Source organism: Tauraco erythrolophus, chromosome 2 (genome assembly GCF_009769465.1).
Source record: "Tauraco erythrolophus isolate bTauEry1 chromosome 2, bTauEry1.pri, whole genome shotgun sequence".
Classification (NCBI taxonomy): Eukaryota; Metazoa; Chordata; class Aves; order Musophagiformes; family Musophagidae; genus Tauraco; species Tauraco erythrolophus.
The window spans coordinates 92113646-92138356 of record NC_141466.1 but is presented as its reverse complement, the minus strand read 5'-3'; the positions used below and the strand labels follow the sequence as shown (position 1 = coordinate 92138356).

At 40.2% G+C, this 24711-nt stretch overlaps 1 protein-coding gene across 1 annotated transcript in view; it reads right to left on the bottom strand.

Moving 5' to 3' along the window:
* Positions 1–24711, bottom strand: part of KIF26B (kinesin family member 26B) — a 313883-nt gene that overhangs the window by 64292 nt on the left and 224880 nt on the right. Inside the window, exons 6-7 of the mRNA XM_086627966.1 lie at positions 1942–2148; positions 279–372 (exon numbers count right to left, since the gene is read on the bottom strand). Coding sequence (XP_086484092.1) covers positions 279–372; positions 1942–2148 — 301 coding nt within the window. The remainder of the gene's footprint in view (positions 1–278; positions 373–1941; positions 2149–24711) is intronic.

The window sequence follows — 24711 nt, the reverse complement described above, 5'->3', positions numbered from 1 at the left end:
ATTACTATAGTACTCAGGGGACAGAATGAAGCAACAACTCAAAGATAACTTCTGTTTCAAAGAGTATGCTGTCCAATGTTTAGACAACATGCAAAGTGAATAGGTGTGTAAGCAAGAGGTGAAAGTGTAGCACAAGATCATGCACAGTGTACCACTTCAAAATACAATTACTATGCACAGACAAATGAAAATTTGTTTTCCCTAATCTAATGTAATAGGAATCTTGGGTTAAAAATATTCACTTTGCTGCTTGAACAGGGAAATTTAACAATACCAACCAAGCTTGGCATGGCCAAAGCAGAACACGCAGCCATCTGCCCCATTGACCACAGACTGGATCACCTCAGCCACTGTTCCAGCACATACTTCAGCCTATCACAGATATTTAAGGAAAAAAAATAAAAAAGAAAGAAAGAAAAGAAACCCATTAACAATAATAAGGCAAATCAATAGTATATTTTTACTGGAAAACGGTTGTAATGTCATCAGTGGTCTAGATAGCATGTCAAAGTATCAAAAAGTCTAATCCTGTTTGGCTCATTCACGTGACCTATGTGTTGATGGGAATGACATTACTTGTGTAAGCACAAAAAGCAAGGCTTTTGCTCTGCGTCAAGTAAGTCTCATTTGATGAAGTACCAACTTCTCTTGTGGGGTTAAACAAAATACACATACTGTAAGAGGATGTTGTTGGTTTGTTGGAACTGCCTATTTAGGGGACTTTAAAATACATTTTTGATTCAAAACCAATCAAATACCGAGGAATTTTTACAAGCCCTATTATTTGTACAATTATGGACTGAGTTCAATTCCACTAGCAGGTGGGTAAGGAATGTAAGGGGAACAAACAGCCTCTTTAGCATTAGCTAGCTGACATTTCTTAATTTTTCTTTACATTATTATCACGGGTGTTCTTAGCTTTTTGCAACAGTAGGCCCCATCCTAAAGACTGTAGCAGTATTTTAAGAAGTACAACATGCAAATATACCCTGGACATTCTTAGATTTAAGGTTCAAGCAAGCGGAATGGTCTACAGTGCTTCTGAAACAACTGCCTACTGATAGTGGGTGAAACTAAATAGGAATTTGCAGTTGAGGCTTTTATGTGAAGCACTTCACATTTGATAATAAGTCACATAAATTCATCCACTTCATGGGCATTTCTAGACTACCTCTATAATAGCAAATAAAACGGGCCAAGAAAGGGGCTGTTCACAGGCCAGCCCTTGAACTGCATCCAGGCATTAGTCTGGGAGGTGCTAGCTGCCTGAACCAGAACTAGGTCAGGGACTGACCTAATGATACAGTCATATGACAGTGCTTTAGTTGGCCCTGTGTCCTAGCTCTGTTTAGTTTATGAGTACAGAAACAGCCTTACAGTACTGCTTTCTAATTATACTTTGCAATGTTACTTTACTCTTCCACTACCTTCCTCATGGCATTTGGGTAACACAGTTCATCAAACCGAAGAAGTCTAATAAAAACAAAAAAATCTAAATATATACACATGAATAAAGATTTGGGGACTAAAATCCCCTTCCCTTTATTGTAAACTGTGCAATAGAACACTGTATAAATAATCTTTGACTTCTTAATGAATAGAGGACTGCATTAGAGAACTGCAGTTCTGATCACTGTATACACCAAATAATAAGATTTTATAATATACAATAACGATGATACTGAAGATTTGACTACTAGCCATCACTTAGCACATTTATGGCATGTATAATTTTATGAGCAAATATTCACAGTAAAAAATACAGAAAGGACACAATTATTGAGATATAACTTAATAAACTGATTTCATTATTGATGACACTGGTGGACCAAATTCAGCACTGGTCTAACTCCACTCAAAGTAGTACTGTTGCAGCAGGAACGGATTTGGCTCTGATGCATGCTATTGTTTAGATAACAATTCTGATCATATGTTGCCTACCTGTGATGCATCTTGGGGGAAAACTGCATCGAAAGCAAACATCTTGGGTGGAACCTGGTTGCCCCTTTTCTGGAAAGCATTCTGACCTCCACAGGCCAATGGGTCATACAGTGTGATTTGCTTCTTACGGGGGTCAACTTTTAAGAAAGAGCTGGACTCGGATGTGTCTCTGGCAAGCGTGGAAGAAATGCGCACCATGACTTTGACCTGTCAGCAAATACACAAAAAGATGATGACATTTGATTAATCTGTTGGATGCTCTAAGACTGGTACGTTGAATTAACTTTCCAGTTACACTTGACCAAATCATATTTTGTTGCTGTAGCTAGTGTCTCAGTGCAAGTTAGGGAAGACAACAGAAATTATTATAGGCAGAATTTGGCCTAAAATACACAGTGAATAAAGCCAGAACTCATCCTCATCTACATCAACAAGCAATTTGTGTATTTAGAATTACGAGGTACATCATGATGTTTTATTGTCAGTGTTACTCAAGTACAATGATGAGGTATTACATCACCTTGTCTTTCTCTCAACATAAATTGAAAATTAACTGTACCCCAGTGGCCCAATTAAGAAAGCTGAAAGGTAATCTAGACTGCTAAGCTATCAGAACTGCTGTGGTTTCTACGGAGCAGTCTGATCAATAAAAGCACGTAGAAGCCAGATCTGTAATTTACACCTTTCCGATTCTAATCCAAACGCAAAAAGATTAAATGCTCGGTTCGAAGTGTCATCATCAAAGAGTTGTGAAAAGAGCCCTGTTTTAATGGTCAGATTTTGAAATTATCGTCAAGGGAGTGGAATGTAATAAGCGATAAAAGATTTGTTAAAACACGTTAGCTCACAACTCATTAACTGGCTACATAATAAGATGTTATTCCGAAGGCGAAAATACATCTTCATGGATTTAATGAGGTTATACTGCATCCTTAGCACAGTTGGTATGCAATTTAGACGTAAGTAAAACTCATGACAATCAGTCTGGCTTTGGTTCTCCCCATAGATTCACCACCTGCAGACACATAAGTTCCTGAACTTTACAGGGCAAACATCTCTCTGCCAGCTTTTGTCTCTAGCCACACCTGCACACACTTTGTCCTAGAGCAGACTGACTTTCACACCAACCAGAGAGAAATTTTATCTTAATGCTCCTCAACTGTACGTCACTTGCATCAAACTCACGCACAGCTGGCATGCAAGTGACCACAAAGGGTCACTTTGTGGGTGAGGGTCACCTTAGCACAGGGTGGGAGCACATCTACATCTTCTGTTGGAATGGCAGATGCACCCTGGAAGAAGGTTGTAGCCCTAGAAGTTAGACAAGACTGCAGTTCCTGTTGGCCTCACGGAGACTGGTGCTTTTTGTATGTAGAGTGCATTTCATGCTGGCCTAAGCTCATTCCACATGGAAATAAATCAGCTGCTTTGAGAAGTAAAATCTGGGCAAATTCATTTTTGACACAAGTCCTTCGAAGACAATGGAATGAGACCAGAGATTAATTAAGATTATTCAGTACTTTTGTGATGTCTTCTCTGTATGCCTGTGAGCCAAAGTGGTCATTTGACTCCATGTATTTTAACCCGGGAAAACAAGTTGTCATTAGATGGTGAAACGGTCACAAATCTGTGCACACAATTTCAACTGAATGAGGGAAAGAGGAAAAATACTGCTTGGTGTGAATAAGTTCTCAACTGCTCAGCCGAGCTTCTTATGAAACCTAACCTCTAACTGAAAAAAGCCATCTCCAACATTTTGCCACAGCATTCTTCTAAACCCAGCCCTAAGCAGAGTTGATTTCTACTGAGGACAAAGGCAGCCAACACCCCCAGTCAGTCCACATGAACTGGGCAAGGTTTGAATGCTTATTGCAGCCCGTGGTCTCCTAGCAGCTCAGAAGGGAGGCACTAGTCAAGTTAGCAGGGAAGAGAGGGAGTACAATACTGTGAATCCTAGAGGAGCAAGAAAACAAAGAGCGGTATCAGTCTTGACCTGTTTTCCTATTTTAACTTTGGATGTCTTTGGCTTTTTCTACTGTGTCCCACATTTTTAAACAGATGTCAATGTAAGAGCATTAGACTGATCTGCTGGAAATCAAAATAAATGCTATTCTTCAACTACTTTAAATAAAATACTTGCGCTCTGCTTTAGAAAACTATTTCCATATAAGTTTATGTGTATTTTTGGCTGCTATGAATCCATGTCTTCCAGATCCTGACCCTGTGTGCACAAGAGAGCCAACTGAATACCCTGAGGCTAAGTTTCTTTGGGTTTTGGAGAATGGATAGTGCATGAAATTTAACAATCTTTCATATAAAGGCAGCCTAAGAGTTATTTCTGGCCTCAAAACTGCATGGGCATTCAGTTTTAACTTCAGCTACACCAGTTTTGTTACAGCATAATATCACTGGCTTGGGTCCTGATTTAAACCTGTTCACACAAAATCAGATTAATACCTGTCAATTCTTACTGAAGTAATACTGCAAATCCTCCTAACTTCCAATAGCTTTAGTGATAGAAGCTGAGGCATCAGGTTTCTCTTTCCCTGGAGTAAAAGACCAATTTAACTGAAATCCTAAAAATTTACTAGCAACAGATAAACTGAATGAACCACTATAAAAAAAGAGCTCAACTCAGAAGTCCCTAACAACATATATTTTCTGACCATTTGGCTCCTCGACCCTGGCAAATACAGACATTTCTCAAGAAAAATACTGCTATTGCCATGAACTTTTGTATTTCCTGTGCGTCGGGGATTTTTGTTTTGAGACTTAATGGTTCATAGAATCACTTAGGTTGGAAAAGACCCATAAGATCATCGAGTCCAATCGTTAACCTAACATTACCAAATCCACAACTAAACCATGTCCCTAAGCGCCATGCATACATAGAATTATAGAATCATTTAGGTTAGAAAAGAGCATATTCATGTGTGTTAGGGCAGAGGAATATCATATTAATTACACGTAGGTATCCTGTTATCTGGAACACTTTTTACTCTGCAGCTAGTTTGTTAGCAGCTGGCATGAAGATGTCCATGCATCTTGGCACAGCTTATCATGGGTAATTTCTCTCACCTCCATTTAGACCAGCCTGCAGGAGCTGCCTCCATCTAAGCCAGTTGTCGGACCCCTTTGCAGACAATAGAGAGAAACAGATACTTCTAGCATCTAATTCAAATGGTTTGTTTTATAGACCTGCCTTCCAGATAAGATGAGTTGCACTCCACAAATGCTATTGCTTTCTCTCTACAACCACAGGCATTTTAAATGATTACCCGAGTGTCTTCATGGTAGGCTGTCTAAAGTTATTCTTTTTTGCTATAAGCATAACAAAAATGTTTTTCCTGGGCAGCACAGTCCTTGGCCCAAATTCAGTAGCACACGCAAATATGTGAGACACTCTTAAGCAAAAATCACATGCTAGTGAAAATAAAGATGGGCACACAAGTGTGATGGACAACGAACACAAATAGTGATAGATTATTTGAATTCATCTGGCAATTCATAGAGCCTAGAGTATTTCTCCTGGCCAGTTTCACACCAATGTAACTCTTTCAAATTACTCTTGATTTACACTACATTAATTGAGAAGACAATTAGATACCGGCTGTGCAAAATACACATCCACTATAAGCCATGGGAGCTGTGACTGTAGCAAAAACTCAACAAGCAGGCAAGATGCAGGCAAAGCTCAGCCCTGAGAAGCACATAATGGGTTTCAGAACTGCATACATAATTGTGGCACAATAAACTAGGCAGACCAAAACGGATTTCAAAACATCTGAGCTAGATGTATCTCCTGAGAAGACAGGCAGATCATGGTTTGGGAATCAAGCTGAGACTGGGGAGCTAGGCCCTTCCTAATGGCTGTGCCTCAGATGCAGTATGATCGTGGACTAGAGTGATACAATTTCTGTTTCACCCTCTGCAACTGTACAAAGGGTTGAGTAGCAGCTTACTTCGCCGCAAGCATACGGATACATTCAGTTATTACTGGGCTCAAAGCACCGGCGCTTGTCATTAGGTAGACACTCCATTATTAAACATGCATGCAACCCAAACCCAAGGATTCTTGCAAAGCATTTCTCAACAGTGGTTATGACAAGAGTAAATCTACTAAGCTACAGCAATAGAAACGATGGGAGACTGCAGCCTCCTGCTCTGTCATTTCACAGTCCTGCATGCAATTTATAGCTGCTGGTAGCAGGAGGAGGCTCAGTCCGTGCTGGCACCTGCAATCCATGCCACGGGGAAGGCAGTGTGAGGATGGGCAAACGTAACTCAGCCAGCTATAGGGATAGCACAGGAACTTAATGGACTTAAAAGACTTCAATTTAAGGAACAGACAGGCTGAAGATCACAGTGCTGCTCTGGGGAAGGCAGAAATATACAGTACGGTTAATTTGAAACTAACTAAACAGTGAAGTTTAAGAACTCTAATACTTTATGCTTGCAATTTATATTTAAATAAACTGTAAATTGAACTTCTCCTTGAAAAGAAGAAAGCAGGTTTTCTGCTTCACTTCCCATGTGTCATTACTCCTTCAGTCCAATGCTACCGTTTCTCACTAATCTCTTGTAATTGAAGGGTTTAAGAGATACCACTTGAGATTAATAGGACCACTCAGTCTGCCAGAAATTCTTATTTGAATCCCAGTGATCGGGTCTTGGCAGCGCCCAGCCTTAGACGCACCTCTGACTCTTTCTACAGGGAAACATGAAAGCAGTCTCGAGACATGCGCTGTTGGTAAAACAAATAACCTTGGCCTAATTTTGATCTAATTTTACACTCATGCAAATCTGTTTGAACTCAGCAAGAATTACCGTAGCTTAAAAGTGGAGAGAGAGAATAAAAGAAAAGGTCACTTGCTTTGCATCATTATTGTGCCTCTTTCAGGATATAACTTCACCTCATAATTCTGCTCATGCTGGAAGTATTTTTTTAATATTTTCTCCTGTGAGGTCACAGGATCAGCATTGGACAACTATTCAATCCAATAGGATCCCCATTTACTTCTCAGTTTCTGCCTAAAAAGATTTGTTATGTTCTACAGTCATTGAATTTAACAATATTACTCCCTATGTGCAATGCCACAAATGAAAGCAGGATCAAAGCTGTACCGTTTAGGGTTTCTTTTTATTTTTGTATATGTATTTATTTTATGCATATATGTGTGTGTGTGTATTTAAATTACATACACTATTTTTAAAAAATGCATATACATTTTCTGAATATATATAAAAATTTAGTATATATACATTTTTCCTAAATTTATTTCTGAATTGTAGTTACTGACACTGAAGAGTTCCTTCACAGGTACTGTCTGGTAGCATGAAGGGAAGATATGCTGTAATATCACTATGTTTCCCTACTGTAAAAATAAGCACAGATCTTTTAATCAGCTTTATTACAATTTCAGCTGCCTGAACCATGTCCCTTTGCCTTCTCACTTTTTATCTACTGCATCCCTATATATCTGTCAAGCATTTTTTGAAGAGGGAATTTGCTAATTGCAGGATTTTCCCCAGCTAAGCTCAATTTGTGACCTACCATGGACCTTTTGTTATGTTCTTACTCTGTGGAGAAGGACAAAGGTTCAGCATGCTCTGCGAAGTAGAACAACCGGTGCCATAGGAAAAAAAAGACAACAAGAGTCCAGCCCCAGCCACTGACACTCCCATGTCTCCTGTGCCCACAGGGGTCTGTCTGGAGGACTGGCAGTGAAAAGAGCAGGGAAGGTGGGAGGGGTAAGCTGTGTCAAATCTGTATCAAACACCAATAACTACAAACAGAGGCTGGAACGAGTCAACACAAGCAATTGGAGATTGACACTGGGGATATTATCACTTCCTTCTACTCTTGCCTGTAAGATTTCGTTTGGGGGTTCACTCATCTAATTACTGCAGGGACAGGGCTAGACAGCTGTTGCTTTGGGCACTGTGTGTGCCTTTATGAGCTGCTTTTCTCATCAATCATTTGAGCTGCTTCTGCTGGACGTCTGCTAGGTAGTGGTGGGAGGCAGGAGCTGTGGTGCAGTCACAGGCGAGACAGGCCAGCCGGGGCTACGGAGCTGTATTAGCACTCCATCAATGTAACGGCAATCACCGGCTGCGGGAACAGCCTTATTGCAGGTTAATGAAGAGTGGGGTTTGTAATTTCTCACTGTTGCAGTTGTAAATAATGGTGGCAGGCATGCATTTTTGCTGTAGCCAGCCACAAAATATATGCTACAGCACAAGAAAATCTATGTCATCCCAAACGCTTATGCACATAAATGGTTTTGCATGACAGATGTAAGGCTAGAAGCCTTTCTATAGTGCCCAGAGAACATGGAAACAGTGTTAACCATTTTTAAGGATCTTTCTTACAGATGATAAGACAATTAACTGATCATGCTAAAATGAAATCTAGGAGGTCAAGATAAATAGGCTGAGCCAGAACGAGACAAAGAAAGAATTGTATGAGGGGACCTTGTTTTAATGAAAGTCTCATGGTTACATCTGGGGGGAAAAAACAAACTGAGGTAATTATGCCAGTGTAAGCTGGTCAGAAAAGCATGTATAAACAGCCTCATTCTCCTTTCTGTTTTCACAAAGCTAACTCTTGTAGGCTTCAGTGCTTCACTTTAGCACAGATTAGAAAACTCAGGCCTGATGACTCATGTTTTTTGTGGAAATGGCTGTTACTGCTACTGCTGCTTTGGAAAAGCAGTGAAAACAATTGAAAAGGCAATACCATTAGGGCTTGCAGGTCTCCTGTTTTTTCTTTTTTTCTTTCTTGTGTAATTGCTAAACTTTACCAGGTCATCAACCCCATCCCGCATAGCAGTTAAACTAATTTACACTTGTAGCCATAATGGGAAGTAGTGTAAATGTATTATACCCAAACACCAATCGTATTATTCAAAAAATTTGCCCTCATCAAGATTGTACCCTTTTTCAATTGGGTGATGTAACTTTATTAACACATTCAGTAAAATCTGGTGTGAAATACACTCAGGTCATAGGGCATGGCTCTGTGACCTCTTGTCTTGTTTGTGTCAGCAGCAGCTTTGAGTTTTTGTCGCTGTAATTTGGTACGGTCGAAAGACAGTGTTGAGCACCGACACTGCCTGAAACCAGCATGCACATCAGCCCAGTCCCTCAGCTCTCGCATTGCTACTTCAGCATTTAACAGATTAACATAGAGCACTGCCACTTTATTTTGCTCTTAAAAAAAAAAAAAAGAAAAAGGACACTTCCTCCTGATCTCTTTGAGGGAAGTCTGCATTTCAGACCTGCATAGCTGGAGCAATTTGCCTGTTGCCTCAAGCAGGAGGATTTTTCCCAGCTTGTGACACTCTTCATATATCTGCACATGCATCCATAGAAGCGTACCTGCACCTATGATGGGGCCAAAAACAGCCTAACTCAGCTCATGCGTGGGGAAGAAATTTCAGCTTTTTCTTTCTTTGGAGAATATCTTTAAACGTCACTGTTAGTTGCATTTTCATAAGAACTGAACAAACCAAAACAGCTTTCAACAATCTCAGCATGAACAACATGGGATCAGCTGGCAAATCTTGTCTTTCCTGCAGTGGATCTGCAGATATGTAAGCACGTACCTACTGGTATAGTCAGCAGATGCCTTACTTAAGCCCCTAACATACTGCTGCAAAAATTTGCTGTTTCTTTCACTCTAATAAGAATTTCTCTGTGCTGAGTAGCAAGTACAGTTAGCTGCCATGAATTTCAAGAGCTCTTCATTTCCTTGGCATCAGACCTTTTAAAATCGAAGATATTTTGCTTCATGCCGATTACCTTTTGCAATAGAGCTTCCCTGCTTTCCTTTTTTCTACATAATACAACCTTTCAAAAGGGTCTTTAGATGATCTACCTAGTAAATTAAACATGGCAAACACTGTTCCCTGATACAAAATGGCCAGCATCCTTCCCTGTAATTCTCATCCTCTGCTATAGTGTGTCCATATCCAATGGTCTTACAAGATGGCCCTTTGCCCATGCTAATTTTAAAATCGTGCCTGAAATTGTTTGGGAGAGAAGTCTAGTGGCCCAACACCATGCCAGGGACCTTGTTAACAATGCAGGAGTATGGAAGATTGAGTGCCAGTGCCTAGGAACGTTTCCTGCTGCTCTTTTGTTTGTACTGGTTTTGGCTGGAATAGTTAGTTTTCTTCATAGTAGCTCCTATGGGGCTATGTTTTGGATTTGTGATGAAAACAGTGATGATAACACAGGGCTGTTTTAGCTATTGCTCAACAGTGCTTACACAGCATCAAGACCTTTTCTGTTTCTCACACTGCCCTGCCAGAGAGTAGGCTGGGGGTGCACAAGAAGTTGGGAGGGGATACCGCTGGGACAGCTGACTCCAACTGACTAAAGGGATACCCCATACCATATGATGTTGTGCTCAGCAGTAAAAGCTGGGAGAAGGAGGAAGGGAGGCATGTTCAGAGTTAATGTGTTTATCTTTCCAAGAAACTATTAAGTGTGACGGGGCCCTGCTTTCCTGGAGATGGCTAAACATCTGCCTGCTGATGGGAAGCAGTGAATGAATTCCTTGGTTTGCTTTACTTGTTCATGCAGCTTTTGCTCTTTCTACTAAACTGTCTTTTATCTCAACCAATGAGTTTTCACTTTTACCCTTCCGATTCTCTCCCACTGAGAGGGAGGAAGCAAGCGGCTGTGTAGAGCTGAGGTGCTTATGGGGTTAAACCATGACAAAGTCCCCGCCACAGAACATTGCACAGCTTGACCATATTCCCATTCTTTAAGCTAAATACAGGAAACTCAGGTGGTGCAGTAGTGGCCTCCCAAGCATGTGATGTGCCATACATTGCTCTGTTCGTATTCTAATCTGGCTTGGTATCTACAGATCCTACAGACAGATCCATAAAACTCAGCAAACACATTTGCAGCACCAGCGAGGCAAGCCTCCCTAAAGAAAGTTCCCTGCTCTCATGATTGATGACAAGGCTGCCATCATTCTTGCTGTCTACGCAGAGTTGCCATCAGCCCCTGGGGGAGGAGGGAGCTGGCAGTGGTGAGCCACTTGGCGCTTTTTCATAGGCGATGCTCATACTCTGCTGCAGTGCAGAGAACTTTGCTTCACTCAAATTTTCCTCTTAGAAATCTGCCCTTCCAGCAAAGCATGACTGTACTGCCTTGCCTGCCACAAGGACCAATGTTGATTGAAAGCAGTAGCAATATCAACAGTAGCAGTATCTCAAGCATGCTCATTGATAATTATGTCTGCTACATTACCTCTAAGAGCCCCAGTTTCCCTTTTTGTGAAGCTGTGAAAAAGGTGCATAGGATATGGCTGGGTAAATTTAAGCAGGCAGATCATCTCATCCCTAATTAGAGAAAGGGTGGTACTGAGGACTTTGCATTATATGTTCTCAGGAGAACAGGAATTCCCAGATGCACAAGGAGCTCTGTGCTTTTTTGTCTAAAGAAAAAAGAATTTCTATGGAAAGAATGGAGATAAAAGGCAAAGTTTCCCTTAAACTTGTCTTTGAGATGTCTTTTCAGTGCTAGAGAAACAAAGGACATACAGGTATTGCACAGAAGATGTATAATCACAATTGTAAGCTTTTCTATTATTTATAAAGATGATCTCCATGACTGCATACAAAAGAAGATTCCCCAGTCTGCACATAACAGTGTATGGCGTAGCACCATAAATAATGAGTAGCGATGCAATCAGATAAGAAGGATTTACATTATTTAAGCCAAGCCAGAAGAAGTGACAAATTGCAGTATAATTCAGATAAGTATGAAAAAAAGATGTGTAAAGCTTTGGAGTGGCAGTTGGTAACGACAGCCAGTAAATAAAAGGGATGGTTCAGGCTACTGGCTAGGAAAAAGATTTGGAAATTCATAGAGAGGAAAAGAATTCCAAAGAAAGCAAGGGGCCACATTGCTGAAGAGAGGAGAGTCCAAATAAATGTAAGGAGGTACAATTATCACATTAGGCAACATAGGTGAGCCATCTAATAAGCACTTGGGTATTCAGAGGAGAAATCCAGCCTCCAGAAGGGAGTGTAACCACTCTCTGGTGCCATATGTTGCATGAAACAAATCAGCAGAAACTTCAAGGATTAGAGCTTGATGCTTTGGTGAGAAATTTAATATGTTATAATGTCACTGAATTCAGCAATAATTCCTTGCTTTCCTGCAAGTATACAAGATGAGAATTTGACCTTAGTTAGGAACAACCATCAATAAAATGAAATTTGAAAAAGGAGGAAATGATAAAACCTGGATTCAAGCAATGATATGATTTATTGTTAGTGAACCTTTTACCTGAAGATCCTACAGGACTTTGCAAAGGCTTCTGACAGGATTAAGACATATATTTACAGTTATGCTCATTTTTACACTAAAATAAAGTGTAAGAATAAATGAATTGTCTAAGATCCCATGAAAAGCTTGCTTTACCTGAACAGAGTACCTGAACTCTAGTTCTTCCCTTTCTTATGCTATAACTGTAGGCTATAATGTTTACAAGGGTGTAAACATGATATTTAATACTACTTGCATGCTTCTATCTTGCCAGTGGTACAGGGAGGCACAATAACTACAGAGCCCAAGCATCCAGTCACTTAGAATTAATGAGATCCATTTGTAATGCTATATATTATCTCTAAGTAAAAATGCATTTGTTGAGCTTTAACAGAAATCCATGGAAGAGATTTTTATGGTGAGCTTGATCCTGCATGCCTCTGAAACAAACAGGATTATTTATTCTTCCTGGGCCAAGAGAACAGAATACAAGACCATACAGAATGCATCTAAAGGCTCACATAACTCTATGGAGTTATGATGGAATATTCCATCTCCAACAGTGACCCCGCAGCCCGCCCTGTGAACCTCCCTCTGCAGTGAACTGCACTGACATCCTATTTATCCCCTCTGAGCTGTGCTTTGCCAATACCCACGTGGCTCACATGCCACTTGCATCCTACCAAGACACAATCTGGGGGAACTTATACTATCAGGAGAGAGTCACAGGCTCCAATGAGCAAACTTGTAGCCTGAATCAAATCTACAGCCCACTGGGGACATTACTGGGCTTGGGCATGTTCATAGTGCCATTTGTGGGATGCTGTCACTACTTTTGGGAGTGGGGAGAGGAGTGCCCGGGAAAGGTCTCCTCTGGGTACATGAAGCTGCCTCTCCCAGCTCCTCCAGAACCTGTTGCTGAGACTGTGGTTGCTTGTCCTCCCTCAGATTTATTATTTTTAATTGCTGTTCTTTTTAATGCCTTCCTCAGTCCTAACATTCAATTGGTTCTGACCAGTAGTGAATTGTATTGGGATTTTCAGTAGCCTCTATAAGACACTACCGCTTGACTCTTACCCCTGAAGGAAACTAAACCCAAGGAAGCCACATGTTTGAGCAAATTTGTTATTAAAAGCTGAGGATCAGCAAACACAGCCTCTAGTGGTACAAGGATACTCTTTCTTACTTGGGAAAATGTAAAGACTTATTACCTAAGTCTGTGCTGCTGGTGCGAATGATCTCTGTGTTGTACTCTGCGATATCAATTCCTGGGCAAGCATCTGACTCCAGGTACAGCACAGCTCATCTCCACTGCATCCTGTCTTCCCACACAAAGAAATCCCGGTATGCAGCAAGAAGGATGGTACGGTACGCTTAGCACTGATCCTGGTCTGTCTGACCACAAAACCAAGAAATCAGGACTGTAATGCTTTCTTCTGTTGTTTGTACTGAACATAACTAGGTAAATTTGAACAGACTGGATCATTGGGCTGAGGCCAATGGCATGAGCTTTAATAAGGCCAAGTGCAGAGTCCTTCACTTGGGGTACAAAAACCGCAAGCATCGCTATAGGCTCGGGGAAGAGTGGCTGGAGAGCTGCCTGGAGGAGAAGGACCTGGGGGTGTTGGTTGACTACCAGCTTGATATGAGCCAGCAGTGTGCCCAGGTGGCCAAAAAGGCCAATGGGATACTGGCGTGTATCAAGAATAGTGTGACCAGCAGGAATAGGGAAGTGATCCTGCCCCTGTACTCGGCACTGGTGAGGCCGCACCTGGAATATTGTGTCCAGTTTTGGGCCCCTCACTTTAAGAGAGATATTGAGCTCCTGGAGCGAGTCCAAAGAAGGGCAACCAAACTGGTCAAGGGGCTGGAAAATAAAACTTATGAGGAGCGGCTAAGGGAGTTAGGGTTGTTTAGCCTGCAGAAGAGGAGGCTGAGAGGAGACCTGATTACAGCCTACAAATACTTGAGAAGGGATAGTGGGGAGGTGGGGGAAGGGCTCTTTACATTAGTGATGGGTGATAGAACAAGAGGAAATGGGTATAAGCTTAGTCAGGGGAAATTCAGGTTGGATGTTAGAAAGTATTTCTTCTCTGAAAGGGTTGTCAGCCACTGGAATAGGCTGCCCAGGGAGGTGGTTGAGTCCCCATCCCTGGATGTGTTTAAGAATAGGGTGGATGATCTACTTAGGGATATGGTTTAATGGGGATTAGGGACGGTTGGACTGGATGATCTCTAAGGTCTTTTCCAACCTAGAAATCTATGAAATCTATGAAATATCAGAAGCAAAATGATACCAAATCAGAGAGGAAGACAAACAAAAAGAAAGAAAACTAAACAGGAGCCCTCAGGTGAGAACTCTCTTCCTTGACAAATGCAACTCTATTGCAGTGAGAAATGACCAACAAAGTGCCAATCTGCCTAGTGACCCCTACCACTAATGATTTCATCCACTGCTCGCTACCTTGCTAAACGCTGTAATAAGTAGCAGCAGTGTTTGTGAATACACCAGGTAACTAACCACTTGCCCTAGAATGAATATCCAGTGCTTGTTAGTAGTCTTTGTACATGCCCTCAGCTGTAATTCTGCAATCTTAATTCGGGCAAAATTCCTATCGTCTTCAACCTCAGCTGCTGTTTCCTGACTTTTGAGTGCTTAACCATGCAACCTTAACATTCCTCTAACTGCTGTTCATCAACAGAATAATTCATTATGTTGTCTGTAGCTTAGGGACTGTGTAATTCTTTCTAGCAAGTAGCAGCCTTTAATGAATGGCACCTGATCAATAATGCAGAATTCAACATTTGAGAATAAATAAAAAGCCTTTTTCGTGAGGGGTGTCTGTAGAAAATGTCAAAACCATTTATCAAGGGTCCAGGCTGATAGCCTGCAGCTGCTGTCCACAAGAACTATAAAAACAAACTTTGTTGAGTCCTGCAAATATGTTTTTTTGTCTTGAGTGTAATTAGCCTTTTCCATGGCCAAAACACAAAATAAGGACTTATTGAGTATGAATGCAATGGTCATTACCAGAGCCTTTTTAAAGCAAGACTTTGCCATAATAGTATTTTGTCCCTGAGCTGCTAGTTATAAAGGATTATTTTCTCTTGTTTTCCAGGTGCACCTTTAAAACAATCCTCATTTTAACTCTAGACAGGCTGAGCTCCTCAATACAAATGTAAAAAAGCATTTATATTTTGTTTCAAAAAACTCAGATTAACAAGGCAATTGGACAAACGTTACAAACCAAGCCAATAGTAAGCCCTTTATCTCTTCCCAATATCTAGGTGAAGCATCTATCAAAGGAGCAAGCAGTTTTGACTGTTAGGGAAAGCTTTTATTTTTCTTAATAAATGATCTAACAGAAGCACAAGGCAACTCCAGCTCCTTTGCTGATAATTTGCATTCAGCGGTAAGTGGAGTTGAAATAGTTAAGGGCTACAATCACTATTGACAAATATGAGCAAGTTGATGAAAACAGAGGTTTAATTAAGTTCCCTTAGTCCTGCATGGCTTAAAAAACTTCATTGTAAGTGGAAAAGTGATCCCTCCTTGTCAATTCCTAAGTCTAGTGTGATCACTTTTCTAGGCAGGCTATTTAAATAGCTAAGAATAATCTCATTCCGGACTCTACATATACAAGCAAGGCTTTTTCCATTGCACCAATCATCAGGATGGGGACTGCATCAGCCATGTAAGCTTATTTTTAAAAGATCAAGCTCTTGATCACTTAGGAGCTGCTCAAGAAGTCTTCTCTTTTAGCTAGCCTGAACTACACTGACAATTTGATTTCTCTTTTTTCTGATGCAGATAGAGTGATCTGATGGTGGATAAGAACTAGTGGATGATCTTGGTGAGGTTGGGCAGTGATGATTTCCAGTTTGGTCACAACAATGTCACCATTAATCAACAACAAGATCCAGTGTTCTCAAAACTGAGACCACTCAGCAAAGGCCTTGGTGCCTTTGGTACGTAAAAATTCCCACAGATACACTGCATCTCTGTTGACACTACTGGAGATATCCTACCTATGAGACCAATGAATTTGCTTCAAAATCCATCTCTTTAAACAGTCCTTTTCCACCTACTACGAAAATTTCTACGGTAACACTGCTATTTGTCATGGGTGGCACTGTATGCCAGATAACGGCTATGAAAGTAGCAGTTAGTGCACAGGTTTCACAAATGATTGAAGCAACTAGCCTTCTCTTGAGCAATAAAGGGATCTTTCATTTTAAGATAATTCATCCTCCATGCTTGTCACTACTGTAGCTTAGTATCAGGGAAGAAATGATCTTCGATGCCTTGTAACATTTTGTCACTCATCACAAAATAGACAGATTAATGAAGGAAAAAAAAGGGAGAGGAGGGGAGGTTGAGCGTTTTTTTTTTTTAAGAAGCATCTTCCCACAGTAGATTAGAGCACAGGCAGAACAAATAAGGAAGGTAAAATATATCAGAAAGAGAAAAGGGAGAAGATAACACAACAAACAACATACTGTGCAGCATAAAACGAAGCTTGATGAAATATTCAAACTTCAGGTCTAAACATGATCCTAAGTCAGCACTATGCGGTAGGGAAGGAGACAGCTCTACTGCCTGCCTGTCTGGTGAAGGATAGTTTTATACCACAAAACCTGAAAAAGGTATGTCTTGAAGTAAGTGGGACTGCCTAAGTACAGACTGATCATATACATCAGTATGAAATGTAAGAAGCACAGAAAGTGAATGTGGCCAAGATTGGGCCAGAATCCCAACAAAAGTCATGCCAACCACAACAATATTCAGATTTTCACTGGTGGAGCCAAAGCCCTAACTTGGATCAACTTGTTTTTTCTTAATTTCTTTCAGTACATAAAATCCTTCCAAATAGTTCCCGGAATTGACAGTAGCACATTTAGACAGAATGGACCACAAATCTGTCTGGCTGAGAAGCCTCAGGTACAGTCACATGCATTATGACAACTATTACGGTCAAAAATTAACAATGTGGGTTTTTAATTGCACTTCTAAAGCTGCCTTTATCACTTGTTGTCCAGTACTATAGCTGCATATTAGCCATTCATTTTTTTAAGGACTGTCCTCACAGCAACACTCAGCTGTGAGAGCTGCAAACCACGCAGCTCTGTGCACACTTCTTTAATAGTCACAGACCTTTTGTTCTTACATAGTATTTTCGCTATACAAAAAAAAAAAAAAAAAAAAGGATATAGATCTTACTTTGAACAGTGTGCATCTCAACTTTGGGTATATTTACTTCTGGCTTTTGATTCAGACTATTCAATAATGTAAAGCCTAATAAATGGTAATATGTTATGGTTCACACACAGCTTTGCGTACCACTGCTCTTACTGTATTTCTGTTAAATGTCTTACCTTACTGCATGTGAATGCGCATTAGCTAATATTCAGTACAAGTTTTGGTAAGGTGAATATTGCACATGAACCCGTCAAAGTAAAGGAAATGCATTCTGTCATTAATTTCTACCAATTTGCATAGGTGTTGTAAGAAAAGTGGTCTCTGTCAAGATGCTTCAGGACATATTCCATTCACTGTGTAATAACAAGACAGAACAAGCTACATTTTCAATGGAGTGACTATCTCTGGGTGTCCTTGGATAGTGTGGGATTCAGTAAACCTCTTAATATTATTTTAATTAAGCTGTTACAGTCCATCATGTCAAAACATAAAAACACAGATTATATAAAACTGCATTAGGGGACCTTACAGAGCCCTGATTAATGGCCTGATAGGTTGTAAAATGAATTCAAATTGTAAATTTACATCGAGGACTTTTCTAAAATGTGAATTATTGACTTGACAGGTCATAATAACTCTTTCCAAACTATTCTGGTCTATGGTTCAAATCTTTTCTGTATAGCTCACTGACATGCACAGTAAGTCTAATTTACTATGTCTCTTACTGCATGAACATCCATAGACTGCAACATCCTCTGACATGTATTCTGAGATATTGCAAATGACCAGATGGACAAAGGCATGAGGAAGAAAAAGTCATTAATCTACAATGACTTCCAGATAAGAATTCCAGCATTCCTCCTACTAGCTCACTTGGCAGAAAAGTTTCTACCATTAACAAGGCATACCAATATCTGAACATGTTAGACAGAATCTGCTTCATGCATCAGCGACCTTGGCTCTCCAGTGATTCCATTAGAAAAAAGTGGTTTATGTGCTGTTTCGGAATGCCGTTATTTTGTATAGACCTAATACAGGAGAGCTGCTATATTAACATGACCCTCAAAAAAACACTTGAACCCAGAACTTCTTATCTAGATATATTTTAATCACCTTTAATCACCTCCAAAGACTGGAGCAAACCTCAGCTCATCAGATAGGAAATCTTACACACTGCAGGTGAAGACGGCATTCTGGATCCTATGGAGCTCAGCCCCCGTAGACCATACAGATGCAACTGGATCAAGACACTCAGCTCTGGCAACACTCACTGTTGCTCGTATCTGCAAAAGCCATAAAACTTAGTCCCTGTCTTCCCTAAAGGGCAGGGATGAACTCAAAGCCTGTCTTGCTGAATCTCTGCAACGTGGCATTTACTTCCCTAAAGCTAAAATTCCAAACTCAGATCAGCCATCATATTTTGCAAAATGCCTACTTTTTCCCTTGGTAAGAGACGGACTCTCACACATATATTAACTGAAAATTTGCATCTTATTGAAACATATACAGTTGAATCTCTTTTGGTTACAAGAAATCACAAATACGTTTTAACTTGACAACTTTCAATTACATCTTTAAAGAACCAACACTCAGAACCTCTATTTTGTCAGGACAGGAACCTTGGTATTTCAAAATACATTTTTTTTTAAACAGAAATAAAAATCTGCAAGACCGAAAATTTCTGAGAAATGCAGAAAATATTTTGGATTAATTTAAAAAGCCTGTATTGGTAAACAAAGTGTTTTCCTCTCACTGAATTTAAAAATACTTTGGAAATGTAGTTTATATGATGCTTTATATAAACAAAAAGTAATTTTGAGATGAAAATACTCCATAGCTACGGAGTACTGTCAATCCAAATTTGGGTTTTTTGGGGGGAAAAAAAAAACAAACACACAAAAAAAGCAACCAAAAACTGATGGAAAAATTTTCAGCTATATTTAGCTCAATCACTAGTTCAACTTCAAAACAGCTCCATCAGTTTTTAAATCATCCAATTAGATGAATATTGGGAACTAGAATGACCTGACAGGGAGCAGCAATCCTGAAATACAGCTACTGATACAAAAAATGACATTAAATAATTAAGTTGTTGCTTTAGTAGAACTAAACCTACTAACTGGGCATGTATTAAACACTCTAAGTACTGCAAGTGTTAAGAAAATCCCAGCAGAAAAAAAAAATATTTTTTAAAAGCTTTACATTAGACTACATAAAATCAAGGAAAATAAGACTGGGCAAATTGGTATCTACAAAGAGTTCTAATGACACAATTACATTATCTTTTTGAAGTAGTAACATGCATTTTCTAGAGCTCATCTACACTTTGTTACTCTCTCTAGAGACGCACACTCAGATCAAAGTCTACATACTTTCACCACATCTCTCCATTAATAAAAACAATTCATTATCTTAATCTGAAACAAGACCAGTTAAAAAATAAAAGATATCCCCAAAATCCAGCCTAAAAAACAACACATTTTTGTGCAGAAAACTTTGAAGTTTCTGTAGGCATACATGGCATACTATCCTGAACCTACATTTTCCAGAGAGTCTGCAAAGGAAAAGCAGGAATGCTTTTCACCTATAAACCTAGAAAAGCATGTAGAAATCTGTATCATAAACCCTTTGCAAATAGTTCCTGCATAAGAATAAAAACATAGAGGAGCAGTAAATAGAACTGCTCTAAAGAAAAATGTTTTTAAAATATTTGTCAATATTTGTGCACAGACAAGCCAAAATATACAAGGTGAAATCCTGGCCCATTGACTTTATCCACAAACTCTTTCAGACAGATTAGCTAATTATAGGACCTTGACTTCAGTTCAACTCTTGAAGATCAACAGGATCTTTTCAGGCTGGAAGAAGAGGTTTCTCTAGAAGGAATGAACAAAAGTAAGAAAGAGAGATCATGGTCACAGTAACCACAAAAAGTGGGTCCCTCACAACAGAGGAAACTATTAAGAACAATAGTCAAACTTTTTGGAAAGAGGAGCGTATTTGGGGCTGCGGATCAGGGGCTGGACTTAGACTTCGGGTTTCCTCCACCTCATCCACCACCTTTTTCCTCAGAAGAGAAAGAGAAGGGTTGGCTGGAGACCACCATTGCCCCAAGGGCTGAATATCTCCCCTAGCCAATGACTTTAACTCTGCTGATGCCCTTGGTGAAGAGAAGGAAAAAAACCTATGTACGGCCAAACGCTTGAAAAACTTTCTGCATCAGTATGGCCAGTAATATAATTCTCTTAAATGGGGCACCACTCCTATGTTGAGGTTCAGCTATCCTCTGTACATTGGGAACTTGGTGTTGAAATACTGGGGACTATAGTAAGGGAAAGGTTTATAAAGGACAGGAAGATGAAGCTGGCTTTTCTAGTTCTAACTTCCCATAATAAATGCTTACACTAAAAAAAACTCACTTTGAATTCTCAAGCAGGGAAAGTAATTCTAGGAATGATAATTCCAAGCATTTTCCTTTAATATGCAGTACTCACGACTACATAAGGCTAATGGATTTATTTTTTTTTTAGTGTCTGGATGATGGTGTGACTTTAACTGGATTTGTTCTGCAGTTATGGTACCAAGGGAATGCTATGAATATCAAACCTCCTACCACATGGTGTCACCTAACTGTTCACAGGTGTTAGAAAAGAATCCTTCCTCTCCTCTTCTCCAGCTGATGCTGCAGTACAGTTTGCGTGTTGGTTTAAGACGTCCTTTCAATCCCCAGGCAATGACCTTTGATAGAGGTAGCAGAAGACCGGATTGTATAGACCAGTGACCTAAACTTTGCCAAATACACATAGGCATGTTCTTGAGTTTGTATGGATCTATTTGACGACCTTACATGTCCACCTGTGCTCAACGCCTTCAAGAGCAGGATTTCTCCTCCTTCCCTCCATTTCATTATACATTCATACACAACTCAGTTCTCTGGGCCTTACTATTGTGACTCACTAGGTGTATGCTATCGATTACTTTGCAAGATACTCCAGCATCTTGAGGAGAAAAGATTGCCTCTGCCCTCAGCATTTGATAATCAATGCATCTAACACTTAATCAGGCTAAATACTACTCTCTCCTGATAAATTCTTGTCCTGGTTAAGAGAGGGTATTTCAAGGACCTAAAAGGGTATCGGTGAGTGAGCGGCTGTGTGGCATTTAGTTGCCAGCTGGCCTAAACCATAACAGTCCTATGCAACAAATTTTTTAAAAGTAAAGCGTTGTTCAACATAGCCTCAAATTTCAAAATTACTCCTTAAATTACTGAGAAAGTGCTAAGTAGTCCCTGCACTTGCAAGATCTCATCTTCCTTACAGTATCATTCAGGCTCACAGAGAAGGCATAAAGGTGCAGTACTGTAACTGCCTGGAATGCACGGCACTGTGGAAGTGCCCAAACAAGCACTGAAAATGCTGAATTGAATTGGTGGCATTTCTGTTGATTCACCATAGACACAGTCTGAACAATTTTCTTGCAGTTCTCCATCAGCACTCTTCATTTCTCACCCGGAAAAGCTCTACTGCTATTCCAGTCCTAAGCCTCTTCTGGTTAGAGATGGAAACCTGCCAAAACATGCAGGAGTATTGTGAATGAGGTGTGCTAAAGAGTCCTCTGGGACTACAAACTCATTTTTACACAAGGTCTGAGCAAGAGTGTGAACCCAGATGTCTAGAGATGGACTCTTGCATTAACCTACTGTGTCTGTGTTCGTAACAAACTCACGCTGTATATCATGGACAAGGCTGCACTCCTCTTCAGCCACACGGTGACAAAAGAAGTGCTATCATATTAATTTGTAGTAAAGAAAAAAAGTTCCATGTGGAGCAATCTTTTGCACTGACAGAAGACACATCCTTTTCCACTGACACCGCAGGGAACAGTCATGAGATGTCAAGGGGAATTTTTCAAAAGCCTTCAGAGACCTAATTAGGCTGCCACTGAAGCCAGTAATAAAATTCCTGTTGCCTTTAGAGCAACAGGAGCAGAGATGGGCCCTTGCTGTGCTCTGCTAAAACTTCTGCTCTCTCACTCGTGGGTTATGCCACAGCTCAGACTCTGTTTTCCTCTGGTCATTTGGACCTGGTCCATAACCTGGTCCTATATGTCATCTGTTTTTCCAGTCTGATTTGGAAAAGAAGATCATTGAAACAACACTGAACAAACTGATGGCAAAGATAAAAACAACAACAATAACTGCCACTAAAGATCAATTTTTCAGTGCATGATGGAAGGGAAATCTGTCTCATCTGAGAGCTGTAAAGATTTTTGAAGTACTGCTCTGAAAAATATAGAGTCTTTTGGCTGAGCATTCCTAGTTTAACACTCATACTGCAACCAACCAATAAATATATTTATCCAGCAAATTCATTGCCATGAAATTAAAAAAGAATAGGGTCAGGGTTTTTTCCAATTTCAGCCCATGATAAATTATTCTTTATTTTACTAGCTCTCACATTGTATTAACAGAACTTTATGAAGTGTTTGCCAGGCCAAAGGCTAATCTAATTACATAGACTTTTCTGGATCAGATCCATTTGTTACAGACTATTTCAGTGACTTGGTTTCAGTCTGTGCATGTATGTGTCTACACAAAATGATAAAATCAATGTTCTCTCCCTCAAGCTGTGAATTTTAATACTTTTATACACAGCTTTCTCAAAAGGTTCCAAATGTATTTAAAAAAAAAAGAAGAGGAAAAAAAGGAAGTAATGGAAAGGTCATTTTTTAGCATGAGTTCATCTGAGATGATCGTTCACACTGCAAAGTTACTGTGTATCAAATACATATTTTTCTCCCCAGTAAAGTCTTTAAAAATGTCTATGTTCATTAATACAAAGATGTAACTTCCTTTTCTCTCCTCACTTTTCCTCCTTTCTCCGATTCTCAGCTGCTCTAATCATTACCGTTCTGCAACAGAGCCAAATTTGCAACTGATGTGGAAGACTGGTTTATGTGGTGAAGGACTCTAAGCGCAAGCTTAGGTAGTCAAGAGAAAACCCAGATGGTATAACATACCTCTTGAGGGTATAAAACGTCTGTTGAGGGAGTCAAAAACAGATGTCTCGTTAGATTCATCATTCTCCTCTTCCAGTGCATGAAACTCCATGTGCCGAGCCACATACAAGCATGCTGTGCACATGGGACCATGGGATCATCGCACATCCACTCACATGGTGCAAGAGCCCCAGAGCTAGTCTGTGAAACGTGTACTGCTCCAGCCGCACCTCTCCGCCTCCTCAGCCCAACTCACCAGGCGCAGCTAGTTAGTACATCAGTCAGCAGGTCAGAAAGCGGAAGGAGGCCTTCACCAGGCTTCAAAACTAGGAGATGCAGTCCTGGCCATAGGGGAGCTTGAGATGAGGTTCAGCTGCAGTCAGTCTCACATGCACCACATGAGACTTGACAAGCTTGCTTAAATCTTAAACGTCATAAAATTGTTCGTCACATCTCGGGCACTGCAACCATGTTAAGGTGTTCCCTGACCAGCTGTTGATTCCCTCAAAGTGGGGAAAGCCTGTAGAATTGCTAAACAGAAGGAAGCCTGGATTTCTGGGAAGAACACCAACCTTTCAAGGGTTCAGCTAATCACACACACTGAAAATCCTAACAAATACAAACATGAGCTATGTAAGAGTCATCTTCTGAAGTTCTTGAGAATATATTAGCTATTAGTTGCTAAACATTTCCCCATCCTCAGCAAGAACTCAGATGTATTTCATGCATCCATGTTGATGGGCAGTTTTCTGCTTTGTACAAGAACATTTCAGTGAAGCTATTCAGCCACCAACCTGCTTGTATTCTAGTAAAGTAACTTACTACTGCTTCTCCTGTTCAGCCTCTCCTTCTCTCTCCCTCCAACCCCCAATCATTTTTCTATAAATCTGATGACCAAAAGGGGCAAAAGAAAGCAACGGTGACATTATCAGAAAGTAAAGTGGTTGCTGGTTGAAGAACATAATGATATCTAGGGAAGGGTGAAAGTGCAGAGACTGCCAAAGAACCTGTCGTCTTCTACTGTCACCTTTAATAACTTTCGTCTTGTTTTTTGTTAAAACATGAAAATGAAACCATTCAACTCAGATGGCTGCTGCCGGTCTGTCTGCCCGTCAGCCTCAGAGAGCAATTTGGTTTCTGTATTTCTGTGCAGCAGCACAACAAAGTCATTGAGCTGCTGAATCCAATATTCATGTAATACGCACAACTCCCAAGGTAGAGCAGCATATCTGGGAAATCTGTATTCCCACTGGACAGCCCCAGATGGGATCACTATGTCAAAG